This window comes from Zootoca vivipara, chromosome 7 (assembly GCF_965207765.1).
Source record: "Zootoca vivipara chromosome 7, rZooViv2.hap1.1, whole genome shotgun sequence".
In the NCBI taxonomy this organism is placed as follows: Eukaryota; Metazoa; Chordata; class Lepidosauria; order Squamata; family Lacertidae; genus Zootoca; species Zootoca vivipara.
Genome location: NC_142590.1, coordinates 63,184,628 through 63,207,837, shown reverse-complemented (window position 1 = coordinate 63,207,837; position 23,210 = coordinate 63,184,628). Strand labels below are relative to the sequence as shown.

General features: G+C 41.6%; 1 protein-coding gene across 4 annotated transcripts in view; it reads right to left on the bottom strand.

Annotated features, from left to right (window-relative positions):
• The window catches only part of IGFN1 (immunoglobulin like and fibronectin type III domain containing 1), a 46,803-nt gene extending 23,593 nt beyond the window's left edge, over positions 1 to 23,210 (bottom strand). For 2 of the 4 annotated variants that reach the window (XM_035124254.3, XM_088674439.1), the window contains exons 1-11: positions 22,861 to 23,204; positions 10,950 to 11,019; positions 10,233 to 10,355; positions 9,090 to 9,229; positions 7,669 to 7,768; positions 6,730 to 6,777; positions 6,528 to 6,573; positions 5,141 to 5,318; positions 4,255 to 4,371; positions 2,783 to 2,954; positions 347 to 619 (exon numbers count right to left, since the gene is read on the bottom strand). In XM_035124254.3, coding sequence (XP_034980145.3) covers positions 347 to 619; positions 2,783 to 2,954; positions 4,255 to 4,371; positions 5,141 to 5,318; positions 6,528 to 6,573; positions 6,730 to 6,777; positions 7,669 to 7,768; positions 9,090 to 9,229; positions 10,233 to 10,355; positions 10,950 to 10,968 — 1,216 coding nt within the window. In that variant the 5' untranslated portion in view covers positions 10,969 to 11,019; positions 22,861 to 23,204. Of the gene's footprint in view, positions 1 to 346; positions 620 to 2,782; positions 2,955 to 4,254; positions 4,372 to 5,140; positions 5,319 to 6,527; positions 6,574 to 6,729; positions 6,778 to 7,668; positions 7,769 to 9,089; positions 9,230 to 10,232; positions 10,356 to 10,949; positions 11,020 to 22,860 lie in introns of all 4 variants that reach the window. The other 2 variants (XM_088674440.1, XM_088674441.1) reach the window with 2 other exon arrangements.

The following is a 23,210-nucleotide window of genomic DNA, read 5'->3' as shown; positions in this document are numbered from 1 at the left end:
CTGGTATAGATGAACTGTTGGCGTTTTTACAATTTAACAAAGTTTTATATAGAACTCTTTTCCTTTAAAACAATGACATTTCTAATATATGTTAAACATGCTAGACAGGAAAGCACAAGCAAAATTAAAGGATTGCTATTTAAAGTTACTGGTGTAAGAAATAATGACAATAGGCCCTAAGGTTTCTTCCAATATCTATCCCATTTAAATCAGCCTGCACGCCATAGTTGGGTGCTTAGCAATCAGTCCTTGGATGTAGAACCCTGAAGTGCTGCTATGAGTCAATGGGGTGCCCCTCTTCACAATAGATTATAGTGTGAGAAATCAAGATTAGACCACCACTCACATTCAACCTCAAGCCAGGCACTTGAAGAGCGGTTTCCAATATCAATGGTGTAAGTCCCCTTGTCAGAGGCGTGGGTGTTTTTGATGATTAGGCGGTGAGTTAGGCCATCTTCCGAGACCGAAATTTCATACTTGTCATTGGACTCTAGAATACGGTCTCTGTGCATCCACGCAGCGTTGGAGCAGGGTTCATAGAGAGTGCACTGAAAGACAGCATTTCCTTGCTCGTGGCATCTCACCTCACCAAGAGGATAGCGAAAACTTACTGGGATGGCTGCAATACCAAATTGATGTTAAACAGACATGCAACGGATTCTGATCTCAGGGCAGCTTTGGAAGAGCAGTGAGGTGGATGGAACGTGGGGAAACCCAGTTCCATTCAGCAGCGAGTGAGGGCTTGGTATCTGCCTTCCAAAATTACCCAAACAAATGCTAAAACCTGAACAGAACTTCCAGCCCCGATTTGACAACTAAGCACCCCGATAGCCTGATATGGACTGCATGTGAAAACCTCGGAGAAATTTATCTGCCTTTATTTTTGCAGCAATTCTTAACCCTCAGGGTTTACATTAAAGCTTGTGAGATGCTCTAATGTCAGCTGGGGCTCCATATCTAGACTGCAGTTGGTGATCATGTGTTTTTGGTAAAATGAGGTCTCATGTTTGGTAAAAGAGACACAATTATGCAATTGGAAACCAGCCCCTTCTGCCTTCTAATCAAGTTCTCAGCCTACACAGCATCTTTCTATTAGTGCTAAGCTCAATCACAAAAGTGAGAGCTGCTTCACATCTTATGAGGCATTTGATCCAACATCCCTGGCATGTGTGTTTATGTAAAAGGTAAAGGTAAAGGGACCCCTGACCATTAGGTCCAGTCGTGACCGACTCTGGGGTTGCGCGCTCATCTCGCATTATTGGCCGAGGGAGCCAGCGTATAGCTTCCAGGTCATGTGGCCAGCATGACAAAGCTGCTTCTGGAGAACCAGAGCAGCACATGGAAACGCCGTTTACCTTCCCGCTGTTTACCTTTATGTACTATGTACATAAAATATGTACTTTATGTTTATGTACTATGTGCATCAAAAAGACACATCTGATGCATGAGGTTACAGTTATAGCCTTTAAAAGAATAACACGTGAAGAAGCCCCGAGGCCTTAGTTTGAACATTTGTTTTCATTGTTAATTTTTTGTTGTTAATTTTTAACACTAGTCAGGTGGAAATCCTATGCATCGTGCAACCCTGAGGGTAAACACAGGACTTGCTTCTGAGAGACCATGCATAGGATTGAGCTGTAACTTTCAGATTTAATTACAGCTGAGACTAGGGGTGTGCAAGAATCCCCCCCCCCGGTAGTTATTTCATTTTTGTTATTAAAACCTCACTCATTTAGTGATTCATTAATTAATAATCACATTCATTATCATTATCATTTAATTCATTGTCATTATTCTCATTTGTTCTTGGCTTCCCCCTGCCTTCTACGGGACATCCAGTGGCACTTCTTCTCCTTGATACTCTGTGTTTTCCAGTTGGTATGAAAATATCAAGCATTTCATTCCCTTTCTAAAGAATCAGACCTTAGAATCAGACCTGCTAAATTTCAGACACATGGGGAAAAGGGTCCCTGTTTCATGATCAGACTATGTATCAACTAAATCTCTCTCTGTCAAACTGCAGTGGTACATTGGTTCTTGAACTTAACCCGTTCCGGGAATCCGTTCAACTCACAAAACCGTTTAAAAACTAAGGCGCAGCTTCCAATTGGCTGCAGGAGCTTCCTGCACTTAATCAGAAGCCGCGTCAGACATTCAGCTTCTGAAAAACGTTTGCAAACCAGAACACTTACTTCTAGGTTTGCGGTGTTTGGGAGCCGATTTGTTCAACAACTAAGCTGTTCAGGAACCAAGGTACCACTGTACAAATCATTAGCTAAGGACTTATCCACACTTCTACTTCTCCCATGCCAGGAAAGAATGGATCTGAGTGGTTTTCTGCTTGTCCCGCACTTTCTAAGGATGGGTCTGAGCGGTTTTGCCCTTGCCCATTCTTTAGCGATAAATCGGAGAAAACATTATCAGCATTTGCTCCGATTTAGCAGTAAAGACGTTGTGTTTTTCCAGGAGAAAGCAAGTCTGGATGAACCCTTTGGAAATGGGGAAGTTAGGAAAAACTACCGCAGCTCAACCAGTAATCTTCATCTTATCTATACCTGCTGTTAGTAGGAGATGAATGGTTCCAAACAAGTCATAAATGAGCAATGAATGAATATATGACATTTGGAATTCATCCAGAACTCTGGCATTTGTTTCTTTACTAGTGCCGTAATATCAAATGAAATGAGTGGCCCCCATTCATTTCGATTTTTTCCATATGTTATGAAACAAATGCACCAACCCCCTAGGTTCTGTGCACAACCCCATGGTCACGAAGCCTTACATTCTGCTTCCAGCTCAGTTGAGAAAACATCTACATCTTCTACTTTGATCTGGTACACGCCAGCATCTTCTGGCTGCAGATCGTTGATGAAAAAATTGTACTTTTTGCCAACCTGTCGCAGGCAGTGCTTTGTGTTGTCACTGTCGAATCCAAAATTGATCATCTGGCCATCCTGAAGGGAGGAAGGAAAGAGAATAAATTCACAGGAAGAACAATCAGAATCATCCTGCAAACGATATAAACCAAAGTCCAAGCAAAACTATCCTTGCAAATGGATCCTTGCAACAAATTGACAGGTGACAAAGATTCCACGAAGCCTTTATAACTAGGAATCATTGGTGGTGCCCCCCCCCCAAAAAAACAAGCTAACGAGGGGTTTAAAATGAACATGAATATGTAAATATTGAGTTTTGAGAATTTGGGCTGACAGCATCAGGAATAGGTATTTATAAGAGCAGGGGTCAGCAAACTTTTTCAGCAGGGGACCGGTCCACTGTCCCTCAGACCTTATTGGGGGCCGGACTATATTTTGAAAAAACAAAAATGAATTCCTATGCCCCACAAATAACCCAGAGATGCATTTTAAATAAAAGCACATCTTCTACTCATGTAAAAACATGCTGATTCCCGGACCATTTGTGGGCCGGATTGAGAAGGCGATTGGGCTGGATCCGGCCCCCAGGCCTTATTTTGCCTGTTGGATTAGGCCCATGGCCCATCTAGTGCAGCATCTTGTCCTCAAAGTGGCCAACCGGTTGCCTGTGGGAAAGCAGCAAGCAGGACCCACCCGAGCAGAACAACACTTTCTTCTGCTGTTTCCAGCAACTGGTATTATTGCCTCTGACTATGGAGCAAAGTCATTGATAGATCCTCCATAAATTTATCTAATCCTCTTTTAAAACCACCCCAGTTGGGGGCCATCACTGCCTCCTGTGGGTGAGAATCTCACTGTTTAACTATTTATTTGTTCCCCATCCATCTGACTGGGTTGCCTCAGCTACTCTGTCCTGAATCGTCCAACATTCAAGTTCACTGGATGTCCAATGAGGACTAGTATTATGAGAGGGGGAGAAAACCTTTTTGCTATTCAGTTTCAACATACCATGCGTAACTTCTGTCATGTCACCTCTTACCTTTCCTCTAAAATAAAAGGCCCAAACAGTACCTCTCACCATAGGAGGGTTGTTCCATCCCCTGATCCTTTTGACTACCCCTTTCTGAACCTTTTCCAACTCTACAGTATCCTTTTGGAATATTATTGTGTCATTGTTACTCCTCCTAAAGAGGAAGATGTAGATGCCATGCTTTCACACATTCCCTTCTGATATTTGTTTATAGTATAGGACTATATATATGCTGTATAGTATACCATGGAGTCAAGCAGTGCTGCTATACATTTCTCGGTTTCTCTCCTGAGCTACTTAGCTCCAGTTCAGCCCAGATGTCTGATATGGTACACCTCCATGACTTACCTTGTATAGGTAAATTCTGCTTTCCGGATTTTTCAGTTCCATCTCTAGGTCAAATGAAGCATTTCCTTGCACCGCATTGACTCTGACATGCCTCAGGTTTCTGAGGTTGAGTAGATACTGAAAAGAGCAAAGAGGAGATGAAAGCACAGGGATATAATAGGGGATTTCAAGGGCTACTAACACTGCTTAAATGGGATACCACCTGTTCTGAGGACAAACAACAGCAGCAAGCAAGGTCACTGTTTCAATGCTTTTTAGATAAATCTGGGTGCTCTCCTTTTTAAGGAGAATGTGCTGTGGAAAACAAGTCCAAGCCTTGTGGCAAGTTCACTATAATACAGTCATACCTTGGTTTAAGTACGCTTCGGTTTGAGAACTTTCAGTTTAAGTACTCCGCGGACCCGTCTGGAACAGATTAATCCACTTTCCATTACTTTCAATGGGAAAGTTCGCTTCAGGTTAAGTACACTTCAGTTTAAGTACAGACTTCCGGAACCAATTGTGTACTTAAACTGAGGTCCCACTGTACTCAGAGCCTTGGCAATAAAGTTTTAAATTCCACCTGGAGATCTGCGACTGGGTCATTTAATCTGTATGGGACCTTCAGAAAAACTCAATTCTGAATTTGTGACACAATTTACAAAAGCAGTAAAGCATCTACTTTGCAGGCAGAATTTCCCAACAACAGTCCTCAGGCCTCTTTAGATAGGACTGTGAGATAGGACCCCTTCAATCTTGAGGAGCTGCTGGCAGCCAGAGTAGAAAATACTGATCCTGGTGGACCAATGGCCTGACTCAGTATAAGACAGCTTCTTCTTCTTTCTATGAAATGCAACAGGATGAGGATTTGCCTCCCTAGATTCTGGCATTAAAGAGATCGCCTTACCTGTGCCTGCTTGTCTTCTCTCTCCTTCTTCATCTCCTGAAGCTTCCTCAGCATCCCACGGAAGTCAACAATGCCATACTTCAGGCAGATCCTTTCATAATCTTTCTTATCTGCATTCAGCAATAACTGCCAGATCTGTTCCATATCGATTTCCTTCTTCGGAGCACTTGAAGGTGCTCTGGGAGAGTTAAGTACCAGGAAGAGAAACCCTGATTATATGTGAATTTGCCCGAGACATCTTTCTCAATATGTTTATGTGGTGGGGTGTTTTGGGAGGTGAGGAGGTTGCTTTTCATTCCAAAACCCTCTTCAGAATCTGAGGCAAATCCACTAGGAACATACTAGTGGGACTCCACTGGTTTTCTTTAATGACACCATATACAGCCTCCTCTGTTTATGGGAAATAAGGTGCATTTCAAACGGGGGTGTTTGCAGCTAATGGCAGAATTGCACTCAGTGGGTAGCATTATGTATACAGTACATTATTTCTGCAAGCTAAAATAACTCTGCACTGGAACATCTTACCTGGGGAGATGTTGGGTCTTCCACCATTTGGAATCATGAAACAGTAATTTATCAAGAAGATGTTTTAAGCCTATCTGTACACAGAGTATTTATTATTCACTTATTACATTTATAGTTCCCTTTTCTTCCATGGAGCTCACCGTGGTATACACAGTTTAACCCTTCCTCATTTTATCCTCACACACCCCTGTGAGGTGGGTTAAGATGAGAGCAGGGCCGGCTCTAGGGGAAGGCTGGGTGGTGCGGGGCGCCAGGGCACCGGGCTGCCAGGGGGGCACCGCGCGCTGCGCCCGCCCACTAGCCACGGCAATAAATGGGGCGAGGGTGCCGGAGCCATCTCCGCACCACGGCGCCAGGGTGCCCGACATGCTTAAGACGGCCCTGGATGAGAGACTGCCACTGGCCCAAGGTCACCCCATGAGCTCCATGGCTGAGTGGAGATTCAAACTCTGGTCTCCTGGGTCCTAGTCCACACCGCACTGGCTCTCCTCTTAATATTAGTTTTACAATCTTAAACAAATGGTAAAACCAGAAGACCACATTGATGTCGTTTCCCCACCCCCACCCCGAATTTACTTAAGCAAAAAGGTTATAACTTCAGGAGAAAGAGATACTGTACAAAAAAACTGCAAAGCAACTGTATAAGGAATCATACACTACTGACAACAATTTCTATTGCGGACTGTTCCCTATTATTGTCAGAAGCAAGATTTCTGCTTATTATATACTGATGTTCATGAACATTTTCTGTTCGCCCTCTGCAAGTAGGACTTGGGACTTTGTCAGCCATATCATGTTTTTTGGAAGACAGGGACCCCCTCCCCCCTGCTTTATAAAACAACCTGTTCTTGGAAACACTCACAGTTTCTTTAATGTTTTTCTGAAGTCCTGGATCTCCTTCTTCAGGTCTGTAAGATTTTTTTAAAAAAGAAAAGAAAAAAGAATTGGCATGCAATGAAAATGGGGCTTCCTTAACCCGGAGCTTAATAAGAGTGCTGATGTGGCCGATGTATTATCAAGTGGCAAAGTCTTGGCTTGTGAGTCTCCAGACCAATGCAGCTTACCTGTCTGTGGTGCAGAAGAAGTCTGTTTCGCTTTCTTCCTGAAGCCGACTGATCAGTTACGGCAAGAGAAGGAAGGTGAGGAGGGAGAGAAATCAAGAGGGAAGGAGAATTCCTTAATTAGCAATGTACTTGCAGGAATGCATCCTCTAAGCGTTGACAGTTGTTACAATTTAGAAGTTAAGCACACTCAAGCCTCACAGAATTCTTAGGGCTTAAGTGTACAGTTCATACTTATATTGACTTCAGTGAGACAAGCATGGTTCACTTAGAATCATAGAGTTGGAAGAGACCACAAGGGCCATCCAGTCCAACCCCTTGCCAAGCAGGAAACGCCATCAAAGCATTCCTGACAGATGGCTGTCAAGCCTCTGCTTAAAGACCTCCAAAGAAGGCGACTCCACCCCACTCTGTATTTGTATTAGTCAAACTGGGAAATGCATTATCTATTTTTCTCATTTAAATATTCTATTACAACATGACATTCAAATGTCCAATGGCAATTACAGTCATAGAGAAAGCCCTTTGTTGGCCTATAGATTTTAATGGGTATCTTTCATGAATAAGAGTATCTTTAGTTGCGTTATACATATCACACTGGATATTTTTTTTCCTGAATGGCAGCTGATCTCCAAGGTCTCAGGTCACTCACATCATTTGCTTCCTGATCCTTTAAACTAGAGATGCCAGAGGCTGAACCTGGGGACTTCTCCACGCAAAGTTATGTGCTCTGCCACTAAGTTATTGTCCCTCCCGTACTTATTATTTGCATTAATAACGCCATCCTATGCATACATACTCAGAAGTAAGTCTCATTGTACTCAGCGGTGCTTTCTCCCCTGGTAAATGTGTTTAGGATTGCAGCTTAAGTAATGAGTTGGTCCTCAGTGGCAAAGCATTATTGTTTAGGCTGACAGCAGCATGCTACCTTGACTAACCTACCCTGTATGATCTTGAGGCCAGCAGTGCAGGTGGCTTCCCCATAGTCATTCACAGCTGTGCAACGGTACAAGTCAGCATCATCCACCGTGATTTTGTTTACCTTTAAAGAGGAAAGACAAATGGAAATCAGTGCAGAAAATTGATTATTGTTGTTTGCGCTCAGGTCCTGCTTGCCCGTTTCCCACAGGTGTCTGGTTGGCCACTGTGATAACAGGACACTGAATGAGGTGGGCTATTGGTCTGATCCAGCAGGCTCTTCTTCTTTTGTGATGCTCCATTTTTTAGGGAGAAGATTCACCAGTCCTTGACATTTTTTTGCATTAAAGATTAAACAGTATATTCACAGGAAGCTGTGTATATACCATACATTAAAGCACACAACTTCCCCCAAAGAATCCTGGGAATTACAGTTTACCCACCACAGAGCTAACATTCCCAGCATGCTTAACAAACTGCAGTTCCCAGAATTCTTTGAGGGAAGCACATTTAAATCATAGAATCATAGAGTTGGAATGGGCCCAAAGGGTCATCTAGTCCAACCCCCTGCAATGCAGGACTCTCAGCTAAAGCATCCATGAGATATGGCCATCCAACCTCTGCTTAAAACCTCCAAGGAAGGAGAGCCCACCACCTCCCAAGGGAGTCCATTCCACTGTCAAACAGCTCTTACTGTCAGAAAGTTCTTCCTGATGTTTAGTTGGAATCTCCTTTATTGAAACTAGAAGCCATTGGTTTGAGTCCTACCCTCCAGAACAGGAGAAAAGAAGCTTGCTCCCTTTTTCATGTGACAGCCCTTAAGTTATTTGAAGATGGCTATCATATCTCCTCTCAGTCCCCTCTTATCCAGCCTAAACGTTTCCAACTTCCTCAACCATTCCTCATAAGGCTTGGTTTCCAGACTCTTGTGGTTCTTGGTCACCCTTCTCTGCACACGTTCCAGCTTGTCAACATCCTTCTTAAATTGTGGTGCCCAGAATTGGAAACAGTATTCCAGGTGGGCACCACAGTATTCTCTGTCCAGGGGGACACAGTATTCTCACCAAGGCAGAATAGAGTGGGACTATTACTTCCCTTCAGGGGCGTAGGAAGGGAGGGGTGATAAAGGCGCTCCACCCTGGGCAGCGCAATCCCGAGGGCACCATGGCGGCTGCTCGCCACGCCCCCGGAACATGCGCCACGCCCCTCCGGGAGGCACCCCCACCCCCGGAATGCATGCCACGCCCCCCGGAACGGGCGCCAGCCCCGCCCCTGCCCCCAGTGCCGGAGCATGAAGCTCCGCCAGTGCTTCCCTTGACCTGGACACTATAATTCTGTTGATGCAGTCTAAATGTATAGTGTGTACATAGCCATAAAAAGGTAAAGGGACCCCTGGCCGTTAGGTCCAGTCGCGGACATAGCCATAGATAGTAGTTAATCCTCACCTGCAGGATAAACTCATTTGTGGCTGGACTGAATGATATCTGGTATTTCTGAGGATCATCCACTGCCTCATTATTGCGTTTCCAGAACACCTCTGGTTTTGGTTCACCCTTGACCAGAGCTCTGAAAATGGCATTTTTACCTTGGAGGGGAAAAAGAAAGGAAATGTTTTACTAGGAAGCAGAAATCCACAATAAAAAGGGATGATGTAAAGGAATTCCCCTTTGAAATATTTGCCATGTGTTTTCTAGTTCCCTCCTAATAAGAAATAAAGCGTTCCAGCAGATGCCTTAGAAACACCAAAAATAGTTGGTTATTAACTGTTTAGTTTGCTTGCATTGCACTTTCATTTGCATTTGTTCACATAAAAATCAATAAAAAGAAAATGGGAAAAGGGGAAGGGGAAGGGAAAAAAAAGAAGCATAGCAGAAAGCATGGGGTGAGCATCTCCTGCGTTCTTCACTAACTCTTGAAGGAAATTCCACAGTTCCACAAATTGGCTGTTAAAAGAGTCACACAGTAAGGAAAAAGCATATTAGGGGCAACAGAAATTTTGCATATGCATGTTTACCAGGGTGTGTGCATGTGCTATTTCCCAAAGATTGGGGGGAAATATTAACCCACCGTTAATGGCCGTGATGGATAACAGGTTATTTAGCCCTTCATTTATTTATTATCCTTTTGTTTTATTTCACAAAATTATAAACCACTTCATAACCTGAGGGCATCGTGTCAGTATGCAACAAGAAAAATATAAAAAATATAAAAATTCTAAAAATTCTAAAACAATCTACAAATTCTAAAAATAAATTAATTCCCTACAGATGTACAATTGTTATTTCATAAACAACTGGGTCACACACCCAGGGCTTTTTTTCAGTCAGAGCTCACCGGAACTCAGTTCTGGCATCTCTCAGGTGGGTGCCATTGCCATTATAAGAGAACAAGGGAGGTGTTTTTCTTTTTCTAGAAAAATAGCACTGGTTGCACCTGACTTGCTCTTCTTGAGCAAGAAAAATAAATGTTTGCTGAGTTTTCAGACTGAGCCATAAATAAATAGATTTCTAATATAAAATGATTAAAAATGGTGCTATTTGTTCAGCTATTCAAGAATTGAAATCATCAGTTCTTAGGCGATGCCTCACCTTCCTGTAATGTTAAGGTAATTGGCTTCCGCTCAAAGTCAGGTATGCTGCACCCTTTCGGAATGTCCTCCACAAACTGTGTGATAGTCACTCCAGGGACGGCCGATCTCTTCAGAGATTTAACTGCAAGGTAATAAATATTGACCAGAGGTGGGGCAAGAGGACATTTATTAACTGAAACTTATCTAATAGCTCAAATCCTATTATGCGAATTACCACAAGGCAGAAAGCTTGAAAGATAATTAGACTGAAAATGTCCCCCCACCCAAAAATGTGGATTTTTTTTTTGTTCTGACCCCTTTTTGAGAAAACATTTACTGAGCACCTGAGAGAAATAAAGATCTAGCCAAGATCTTTCCAGATGTCTGTTTATTATGAGACTGCTGCTCCTCTTCCATGCAAGATGTTGCTGTTGATTGTTGTTGCACTGCTTACACAATATTGTTGGCTTCAACATGCCAACCTATCCTCTCCCCACCCTTTAATCTGGATTTATTCTTTTGAGGAGAAATCCGTTAAGAAGGGGGGGAAATGCTGCCCGTGACCCATTGGCAAATTAAGTTCCATTCTGGAAACACACTTTGTATTTTCCATTCCAAGGCCAAGAAGAGATCCCCAAGAAGTAATCTTGGGTATAGTAAATTACAAACATTACTCCCATTCTGGAAAGACGGAGTATTTGAGGCTCTGGCCTTCCATGTTGCTTGTCTCTCTCACCTCCCTTCCGACCTGCCATTCCTGTTCTGGCAGCAACTGGAGCTCAGCAAGACAACCTGATGAATTCCTCCTGCAGATAAATGGCAGTCACCTATTAGTATACGTGCCTGGGGGGACACACTAGCAATAACAATAACAACAATTTTATTATATATATGATGTTGTTCTCGAAGTGTGTGCACCCAGGAAGGCTGCAGAATGCAGAGCATTTGTATAATAAAAGGCCACATGTGATTAACATGGGTCTAGTGCCTCAAAACCTCTGCACCCCACGCATGAGAATTTCACACACACAAAAATTCTCCTCTGTGATAATTTTTAGATCCAATTTTGTTTCTCCTTAGATGGAGAATAATTGCTGGGGCCGTAGGAACCACAGGAGAAATCAGTACTGTGCTATTTGAGACTAGTAGGCTGGTCTCAGAGAAACTCATATAGCTCCCAAATGGACAAATGAGGATCATTTTACTCCTTTGGATGAAGCACAATAAAATAAACCAGGAACAAAGGCATATTCTCTTTGAATGTTTGGCTTTGGCTGTCTTGGACTGCCTGCTGTTCCAGGCAGATTTTTAACTGAAGAAATGCCTGTCGCTGCTTGGAAATAAAAGCACTAGGTGGTGCTAGAGAGATCGTTCAGAATCAGAAAATGATGGAAAGTTGTTTGTTGTGCCAATACCATCTCAAAATGAGGGTGCATGGCAGATGTTTGCGTACCCTTCCGATGTTGTTCACATAGTCTGCCTTACAAATTAAGGATCACAGAAATAGATTTACAAAATTCTATCTGAAAAAAGAGACAGATGCTGACATTTCAGAGGAAACCATCAAAATATTTATATTTCACCAATCTGCTGAGACATTCCAAAGTCATCATGCCACTTTTCCACAAAGCTTTTAGAAAGTAATGCGCTCAATCAGAAATTGGGGGACTTCTAAGCAATAACTTGCATACCCTAAGAAAGAAAGCATCTTGCTGACTATGGAAAAGTGTGCCCAAAATGCCACTTATGGTGGGGCCATTCAGGTAGGAGTATGACCGCTTCTTAATTGCTAGGTATAGCCTCTCTCCTAACAGTGTATCTGATTGCATTCCTCTTCATGCCAGGTGGACATTGAAGCCATAAGGTGTACTCTCAGACTCTCTAAACCAAAATCCACTATACCTCCACAGGGTTCTTTACATGCCATCTGTCACTGAATGGGCATCTTGCTAGTTTGAAATAACTGTTTTGGTCACACCATATACCTCTCTGTGAATGGGTTTCAGGGAGCAGATGATAGATCTTGAAAAAAAAAACAGAAAAAAACCTTGACTCTCTAATGTCATGTCAATTGTAAACTTGGGACTCAGCTACATTGGCAAAGAAAAAGCTCTTAATATGCATTGTTTATGCATTATAACACTGTGACACCAGATGGCGCTGTGGAGTTCCGTTTTTTGCCAACCCGATTTCTCATACAAAGTTCACAACACATTTAACTGAAATGCTTCTTTGATGTGTCTAGATCCAGTCCAGATTTAATTCCCACTGAATTCAATGATAATGGAGTTAAGGGGGAAGAAATCAAATGCAAGTAACTCAAAGAACAAGTGTGCTTTGTCCTTTTTCACGTTACCCTAATTGATTATTAGAAAGACACATTGCTGGAAATGCTTCATGTACCCCAACTGGCTGGAGTCATAAAATCAGCAACTTGAAAGGAAGCCCAGTTTTATTTTTAGGCAGAAGAACCAAGGCCCTGTTTGTGCTACAAACACTCATGGCTTCCCCAAAGAATCTTGGAAAGTAAAGCTTGTTATAAGGGTATTTTGAGAGTTGTTAGGAGACCACATCCCCCCTGCAGAGCTAGGGTTCCCTGAGTTCCCTGGGAAGAGGGATTATTTGTTAAACCACTCTGGGAATTATTGCTCTGTGAGGGGAACAGAGCTCTCCTAACAATTCTAAGCACGCTTAACAAACTAGAGTTCCCAGGATTCTTTGGGGAAGTTATGATACTGATTTAAATGTATGGTGCAAATGGGTCCTAAATCAAGGATGGGGAACCTGTGTCTCCTGCAGACCAAAATCCCTGACCATTGGAGCCCAACGGCACTAGAGGGCCACTATCTTCCCATTAACTACTTTCTATGATTTCCATTTGGTCTAACACCCAGGAATATGTTCACAGGGTTACACATGCATTTTAGACACATGCCTATGCCTGTTGAATAATATGATAAACAAAGATAGCGGCCTGTATACTTCTATAGTCCCATCTAAACTGGTCAGTGCCAACACCTGCCAAGAAAACACGAACCAATTAGCCAAACAGAGCAGATGATATTCCTGCTATGTCCTATTCCTTGTCCTTATCTGTCCTTATCTCTCTATTAGCTGGTAGAACGACTTACTGAAAGATAGAATCCTGGACACGATGATGACTATTTCAACAAGTCTGTCACAAGGCATTAGCCCAGAGAGTTAAATGGACCCTCCCATCTCAGAGGTTGTGGGAGCCAACAGTAGAGGAGTGGGCTGCCTTTCACGACCTTCGCGGTCTTGGTAACAATATGGAAAATTCACCAAATACATAAACGCTCGAGGTTGTTGCAAAAAAATTGCGAATGAAATTACAAAGCTAAATCATTTGGTGTGAGTGTGCCAACAGGAAATAACTACCAGTAATAGTTTTTAAGGAAATGGGAATTACTCATTAGAGAATGGAAATAATTTGTGAATTAGTAACAATTAGTAGGTAAAAACTCCACCACCCCTGCATTGTGAAACTCACCATCATTTTGCTTTTCAGGTCTGTGTGTAGTTGTGAATTATTATTATTATTATTATTATTATTATTATTATTATTATTAAACTTTATCCACTGCTTTTAAGTGATCCATTTGGGTTGAATTCTATTTTGTGGAAGGGCTTTTCATACAGCGGACACCTCTGCTAATGGATGAGGAGGAGAGAATATTTTTGTATAGATGAAATTAAGATTCCACCCCCTCCCCACTATTCATCACTTTGCACTTGTTTACACTAAATTGCAATTGGCGTTTTACCACCCATTCATTCAATTTGGATAGGTCCTTTTAGAGCTCTTTGCAATCTCTTTTCATTAGTATAATCAGCAAAATTTGTCACCTCACTGCTCACTCCTAACTCTAGAGCATTACTTTTCAAGTTAAAAAAGCACAGTTCCTAGTACCAAACTTTGGCAGATTCTGCTTTCTACATCCCTCCATTTGGAGAACCATCGATTTCTTCCTATTCTCTGTTTCCTGCTACTTAAACAAATCCTGGTCCACAAGAGGACTTTGTTGTACCCTCCCCTGCCCAAGCCCACCACTTAGGAGCAAGAAGATACTTTAATTCAAATCACAAATCCCCTTTTGCTTGTTAAAGGTTCTCTTTCTTTCACACACCCAGTTCCTATTTGTCACATTGGAAATACAGCTCTGGGCTTCCAATACCTCCTTCACTGCTAATATCACCATATAAACACGGATATCTATAATTTTGCGACAGCCTGGATAGCTTGGCCAAATATGAGGTGCGGTTTGAAAGAGCAAATCTTTATTACTATAGTAAAAAGTGAATATATCTAGCTCATGTATGATTTGTTCTTAATAACAGTGTTTGGACACTTTGTATTTTATAATGTGTTGTAAAATAGTCACATATAAAATGTTACATTAATACAAAGCTACGAATATATATAAATCAATATCAATTCATTTTCCTTCTGACAAGACCTCCCTATCAGCCTCTAGGTTCTCACCCAGAGTCTAAACAAACTCTCATCTACAAAAGTCTCACAACGAGAAAAGAAACAGCAGGCATCACCCTCGGACTTGCTTTTTATCCTTCGCCCAGAGAGGATTTACTATTTGGCATCCCTTAAAACTTGTCATTTCCATGATCTGCTTGCATGAATGTGAGCTCTGCATGCAGATTTGAGCTGATCCTCACACAGATCCATAGTCATAATAGTATTAGAAAACATTGTGCCTCACAATTGTCACTAAGAACTATGAAGTGATGAGCATCAGTAAACCATGTTCACATGCGACACAGATCTGAGTTTTCATTGTTATGAGAAGAATCCTGGGTCCAGCTTTTTCTGCTTCCTTTGGTTTACTGATTATCTGTGGTGACTTGAATCCACAAATCGATGCTGAATGGTCTAGCGAAGGACCAAATAACCACATTCAGTTTGGTTTGCTTTTCTCTTAAGTGTGAGCCGACCTAACTCGCACTTCCCGAAACAATATGCAAGCCAAAATGAGGCTATCCTTTTAAATTTGCACTTCTCCAAATTTTGTGATGCAGTTCTTCAACCAAATAATGTGTGTGTGGGGGGGGTATATTAGGGGAAAGTGTGAATAAAAATAGTAAAAATTAGTAAAAAAAAAAAACCATGCAAATATGCTTTCTATTATGGGAATTTGCTTTGCAAAAATGCTATATCAGGCAAAATTGTATGCAAAATTGTATGCAAAAATAGGTATATTAGGAGAAATGTGCAGTGGCAAGACTCAGTCTAAAATCACATAAAAACAAAGAGAGCAGGGTAATCAAACAAGAAATCTTTGGTTCCTGACTCAAGGAAAAGCCTAATAGACACAAGACCTGATATAAGGACGGCTAATTACTGTCTACCATCACATCATAGCATCTCAGCCTCATACTTTTCGTTCTTATATTTGCCTGATTTGTATACATATTTGAGAATGCAGAGATGGAATAATTGTCTGGGACTATTAGCTCACCATACCTTCCCATTTCTACTACCAAATAACTTTAATATGTTAAACAACAAAATGTGTGTTTGGGGTGTGTGTGCATGGTGATAGAATCCAGATATAATGTTCTTTTTCTTCGCATCAGCCAGTAAGCCTTCCTCTATGTCCAAAAACAATGACTATTCTTATGGTGCCTTAAATACTAACAAATTTATTATGGAATAAACATTTGTAGAAGACCAGAGTCTGGTTACATCCCCTTGTTTATAAAAAGAGGTAGGGGGTATGGAGAACAGGAATTAGCAAGAAGACTATTGGAACAGTTGTCAAAGGGGAAATCTCTCAGTTTTCTGATCTTTCAGGACCAGACTGTTTAAATCAATAGTCAGTCCACCTGAATTAATGGAGCTCAGCTGGTCCATTTGAAAAGGTAGACTCCTTTCTAATGCTCTACCATAAATTCTTGAGTATTGTGTTCCAGATTCTAATGCTGTGGCCATTTTGTATATACTGTATTCAACAAATAAATATAAATTTAATAAATCAGATAACCCTTTAAGGGGGGGCAATGAAATATACTCTTCTGGCAATTTCCTTGGCCGTAGGAACATAGGCAGCCTAACACCAATGTTGTTTGGATCTTTCTTCACAAGCAGAACATTATACTGCCTCTCAGTGACATACAAATATCCTATTGAAACCACGACTGGTTTACACAAGCAGCAGAACTTGTGTACTCCTAAGCAAGAGCCAAGTTATGCCTGATGCAGGAAATCTGAGCACAGTTCTCCCAGTGATTTCATTTTCACTTTAAGCAGCTATGGACGAGAGGGCGGAGGGCTCCGATTTGTATTAGAGTATTGGCGCTAGAGGAGGATGGGTTAATTCTGTCACGGTTTCCCAGATTTAAGTCACACATGTGACACTAAACAGTGTTAAACAGTAGTGAAACTCTTGACAGAAGTTCCTGGGAAACAATTATTATTATCCCCAGCAAGCAGCATTGCTGCACTTAGTTCATGCTGCCATAATATGTCATGCATGATGTGGCAATTCCCTTATCATGTCTTTTTGAATTTCCCATTCACATAGTGTCACTGCTGGGGTTTTTTATTATTATTCTTGCTTACTTTTCCTGAATTTTTGCCTCCACAGAAGAGCCACTGACAATGATGGGGTACATCACTCCTAGAATTATTTGATTGGGTTTTTATATATAAAAAGGCATTTATGTGCCATTTGATCCTTAGCATTTCTGAGTGGTGTACGTAAAATTGAGCCAAACAGAAAATACAATAATAAAAGTTGCAATAAAACCTTTTAAAAGAAAAAAAGCAAACCTTCCCAGTCTAACAATTGGGCAGCAAGGCTTAATCCTGCCCATTTTCACAAAGTTGGGAGGGGGATATTGTTGCCCACGGCATTGGTAGTGTTACTGTCATGAAAGTTGCAACCAGTCGGGGACGCTTAAATTTTTCTTTTCTTTTTACAGTGATTCACATTAGGCACCAGAAAACAGGACCATCCCATTTCAGCCTTGAGACACAAAATGGAACCAGCATCTCCTACAGATGGTCTGATAAATTAAAACCATCTGTGAGGAAGCCAAACCCTCTGAGAGACTGACCTTCTTCCATTTCACTGCTTGTCTGTCTTGCTCCTCCCAACCAAGTGCCATTATCTCGTGCGCCACTGAAACCCGAAAAGCAATGGAATATCTGGATGGTGCTGTACACATTTAGCAGTGGTCATGGATTTCAGCGCGTTTCTTTCATGTGACCAAACACACTCTGCCGGAGTCAGTGTAAAAGGATCGGGGGAAACAACTGCCGCAAAGAGCTGTCCTATCGTCCTCCATCATCTCAGGATTAAATTTAACTGCGCTCTTGGTGAGTGGTAAGGTTCTCTGCAACCTCCATTTTCTCTGACTCACAGACTTTGAGAGTAATAAACACAGTCTTTCATTGTGTGCTCAAAACATCTGTGTGGCAAGAAATGGGTAGGAATCTTCCCAGGTTGTTCAAGTACCGCTGGCCTGAAGCAACACATTCACTCAGGCTACTGCTATATCTTATACAGTGGTGCCTCGCTAGACGAAATTAATTCGTTCCACGGGTCTTTTCTTATAGCGAAAAATTCGTCTAGCGAATCCCATAGGAATGCACAGATATATTTTTTTTATATTTTTTGCCCATAGGAACGCATTAATTGAATTTCAATGCATTCCTATGGGAAACTGCGATTCACTAGATGAATTTTTCGTAAAATGCATTCGTCTAGATGAATTTCGTTAAGCAGAAATTTCGTTAAGCAGGGCATTCGTTAAGCGAGGCACCACTGTACAGTGCACTCACTAAATTGCTGCAGTTTGTAGAAGAGTTTCTCCTACATGTTCCAAAGACCTCAGAAGCCCTCTCCACTGTAACACAGAGCAGGGCTTTTAGTGTGGCTGCCCCTGTTCTGTGGAATAGCATTCCTGCCAAGATGCAACAGGCAACAACTATCTGCAACTTATGGAAACATCTGGAGTAATTTTTGTTTCAATAGGCTTTCCTAGCTGGATAAATATGTATTTACATTAAGTGTCTACTGCATTAGGGTTTTAGTCTTTTTTAAAAAAAGGTGTTTGCTGCTTTTGTATATTTAATGTTTTTTAATTATCTTACATGTAAATTGTCTTGAGATGGTTGTTTAGAAACTTTATTATATTATATTATATTATATTATATTATATTATTATATTATATTATATTATATTATATTATATTATATTATATTATATTATATTATACTGATGATGCTACATCTCAAAGGGTCTTTGTCCCCTCTTAGTCTGAAGAATATAAAGAATAGAAAAGTCAGGGTAAACGTCTAAACTTTTTTCAGTCAACTGGCTCATAGGCATGTGCTTTGGCAAAAATGTCAAAAATGTCGAACTCCATGCCCGATAGAGCTCTAATGGGAAATGACAGCTTGGAACATTTCAGCATAAACTATTCAGAATGGAAAAAGGATCGTTAAAAACATTCGCGAGGCCATCAATGGGACTTAAAAGAGTTTCGAAACCATAACCAGCTTTGCAAAGTCTTCCGACAAAATCTATACATTACATTTTTACTGCAGCAATACACACATCATTTGAATGAGCACAGGATTCATATTAGACATTTTTAGGGGCAGATGGGCATTTCCCTGAGAGTATATTGTCATTTAAAATTGATTCCCATGACTACCCTCTGTTTCTCTTTGGGGGGTGGGAGTGGCAGCTCACTATGACTTGCAATCATTAGTGCTGTGAACAGATGCAGTTATGTCTGGGGGCCAGCAAGACCCTCTGAATTCTATATATATATATATTGACTATATATTCACCCTTGGTAGGTGAACTCAAAATTCTGCATGCATGTGCCATTGGCTCGGATGTAACCACCTTTGTCGCAACAGTTTCTGCACTGTGAGTTTTTCTGAGAATCAACCCTAAGGGATTGAGGAATATAAATGCTTCAATTTCAGTGAAGGTCTTTGGCTGTACAGTTTGATGACTATTACTCAAGTTCCTTTTAAAACACAGAAGTGTTGTCTCATGGATTGTTCCTTAAGATTCATGGTTATCTGTGCATGGCACTGTGTGGATTTCAGATAGACCAGGGGTGCAGAACTTGTGGACCTCCAAAAGTTGCTGGATTCCAGCTCCCATCAATTCTTGTAAGGATGACCAGTGGTCAGAGTTGCAACACAACAATAACTGAAGGCCTATAGATTAATTATAATTCCACACCTCTGAGACAGAAAACACCAAAAATAGATCTGTAGGTTGCGTATCTTCTTATGAAACAGATTTATGTGATAGCCTACCAGCAGAACGTACCAGTTCATGTACTTTAAGAGGCGTCACTGAAAAGTGCACATTTGTCTTTTAAAAGTAGCATGAGTAGTGATTATCCAAGAAGGATTGTTACATACTGCCCTTTGAGTCACACTTTGGCCATCATATGGTTACAGACATCCTGTAACACACTCCAATGCATGCTTACAGTACTTGAAAGCGAGCCCCATTTTATTCAGCATGACCTATTCCCAAGCATGCATGCATAGGACTATAGCCATAGTCAATTAATTAAACTAGTTTTTAATTGAGCAATTACATCTAATTCCTTACATCTACATAGGAATAATGGGTCAAAGGTTTTTCATTTATTAATACAGTCATACCTCGGTTTAAGTATGCCTCTGTTTGAGTACTTTCAGTTTAAGTACTCCGCGGACCCGTCTGGAATGGATTAATCCACTTTCCATTACTTTTAATGGGAAAGTTCGCTTCAGGTTAAGTACGCTTCAGGTTAAGTACGGACTTCCGGAACCAATTACACTCATACCTCGGGTTAAGCACGCTTCAGGTTGAATACTCTGTGGACCCGTCTGGAACAGATTAATCCATTTTCCATTACTTTCAATGGGAAAGTTCGCTTCAGGTTAAGTACACTTCAGTTTAAGTACTCCACGGACCGTCTGGAATGGATTAATCCACTTTCCATTACTTTCAATGGGAAAGTTCGCTTCAGGTTAAGTACGCTTCAGGTTAAGTACAGGCTTCCGGAACCAATTGTGTTTGTAAACCGAGGTACCACTGTATAAGCAATGAATTAACACAATACTACAGCGCTTGTTCATACTTTTAGTTCTGGAGTCGGCGAGAAGGACCGTAGCTCGGTGGTAGAGCTTCTGCTTTGCATGAAGAAGGTCCCAGGTTCAGTCCTGGGTGTCCCCAGGAAAGCCTGGCAGGGGCCCCTGCCTGAAACCCAGGAGAACCACAGCCACTCAGTGTAAACAGCACTGAGCCAAACAGACCAACAGTTTGACTCAGTGTTAGACAGCTTCTTATGTTCCCATGCTCCCTTTAATTTTTATATGGGGAAATGTTTATATGAGGACAGCTAGCATTTCTTCTGACATGGCATGTTTTCAGTTTTCTTATGGGAATCATTCCCTTAAGACAACCGTATGGTGCAGCCCTGATGCACAGGTTTTACCACTGCCGAAATGTACATGTTAATCAACTCCTGGCAGCAACAGAAAGCCCGGACCTAATTTGTGGCCACATTTTGACTGAAGTGAGAATACTTGGTAGCCCTCCCCACCCCCAGCCACTTCCAGATTGAAGGTAAAGGAAGCTACCAATTAATGTATAACTCTCTAAAGCATAAGCTTTTGAGATGAAATGTCCCCATAGGTCTGACCCCAACACCATTGGCCAAATTGGGCTGTGAATAACAAACCGGCATTCATTCTGTACATTGTTTGCGCAAAGAGAATGAGTTCACAGACGGACGTCTGTCAAATGTAATAGCTTTAAATTAGGCCTTCATATTTAGATGGTCCCCGTTGGGTCTTTAAAATAACAGTTTGAATGCATTGGACACTGACTGTTCGCAGGTGATCAGAAGCGCTTCTAAAAAACAGGTGGCCAACTTGCAGCTTCTATGTCAGACATGAGCTGCATATTTGAAGAGTTCTAAAATTGTAGCATGCCTCTTACACGGCGAGACCTTTCCTCCAGCAAGCAATGGCTGTCATTCTGATGTCTTTGCACACTTAAGTGGTATATGAGTCTGCCTGTGTGCCAGTCAGCGGGAGGTAAGGATTAAAATCTAACCTCAAATGTAGAATGCATTGACATGCAGCCTCCAAGCTATAAATTAGCCCCTTCCTTCCCCCTGACGTACAGAATCTTTGCTATTCCCTCACTTAAAACTGATTTAAATGACTGTCCAGTGCTGTTTGTCAACTTGACGTCTGTTTTAGATGAGGCATTGCTTGCTTTTAAATCTGACACTCACACTTCTTCCCTGAGCGTCCTGCTCTTATAGCTTCTACTCTCCTGGCACCCCAGTTCTGGAGAAAACATCAGAGGCAGAAGTGCTGCTTGGCCCTGCTACCTAGGCAGGAAGTCAGAAGCCTTGCTAGATGCATCACCCCATTTTCCTTTGCTAGAATGTGTCAAAATGCTTTTCTATGCATGAATATTAACAGGCACAGAAAGTATGCTCTGCGGCGCCACTCCGTATTGCCTTATATGGTTGATGCGTCTCATCAGACGGTTTCTCGCTCCAGCTAAAATTAACAGCGGGTGTTCCAAACGTTTTGCGTGTGGTGCCATTTGGCACCCAAGGGGTTAATCAATTAATCACATTGTTAAAAATATCTATGTTAATATAGCAGAAAATATTCAGGTTTGAAGATTAAGATTTTTCATATTCACTGGAATCTGAGGGTAGTTGTGGTCTTATCAATACTATTGAGCAAGTTGTAAGCCTACTCGGTTTTTATTTGCTTCAGTTCAGCGGAATTTAAGTGCGTATAATTGCATGCAAGATTATCACCATGTTCGCAATATGGTTCATTTTTTTTTTTTTGAGGAGAGAAATCTGCAATTTACAGCTTCTTGTCCTTAACTTGTTAGCCTTCTACACTTGAAATAATGGGTAGAACGTTACTCAGAGTATGCCTGTTGGAATTAATAGACCTAAGTTACTCATGTTCATTAATTTCAATGGGTCTACTCTGAGTAGGCCGAGCATTGAATTCCACCCATCTTTCAGAATTCCATATAAATAGAGAATAGCTCCTATAGTTTATCTTGCATTTTGGGTTAGTGCTGGGCATGCTACGATGTCTGACCAAATGTTATTTTCAATTTAATTCAAGTAGCTGCACCGGCCAGTTTTATAGCCTCAGCTATGAAGAGCCAATATTTGATAAGGACAATTGCATATCAGAAGAATACAGCCGATTAGAGTCCATGTCTTGGTTTGTACTTTCTCAGAGAAACTCCTCTTTAATCAGCAGTCCTGAGGGGGGGAGGAGGGAACCCTAGGTGAACCCACAGAGCTGCCTCAAATGCTTCTAATACATTAAAAATTATACCAAGAAACCAGCCAGAAGGGAGCTCCCTCATCCCTCTGTGCACACCTCTGTTACCCCATAACACTTCATAACCATGTGGTGGTTTCAGTAGCTTTAAAGAGGCTATTTTGGAACTCATGTTCTCCTTTCTAGTCTTTCGAGAAGTATCACACTGGCTGCTTCCCCAGCTGTCAAATGAAGAGTATCGGCTAAAGAGTGTCATGCAAGTACAATCTAATACGAGATGCTCCTGAATTTCAGGAATTTGGGACTCACCTGTCCGTGCAGATATTCCCTGCCTTCTCCGCCCTTGTCACGGCTCCCTCTTTGCTGCTTCCCGCAAGGGTCTATGTTGTAGTCAATACTCGTGCAACTGAACAGCTAACTTAGAATTAGGTCATCGAGAGCCCTCTGCTCCTCTCCCTCAGTCTGTCTCGCTTTCCCACTCTCGCTCTCTTAATCTCTCTCTTGCCCTCTCCCTTTCATAAGGTGAAAGCTTGTCAGAGAGCTGTTAGCCTGTAATAAATCCAAATGATTTTTTTTATTGGAAACTTATGGCATCTGCGATGTAGCCACTATACTATTCCAGTACATGCCAGAGACGGCGCTGCACAAATTTGAGATTA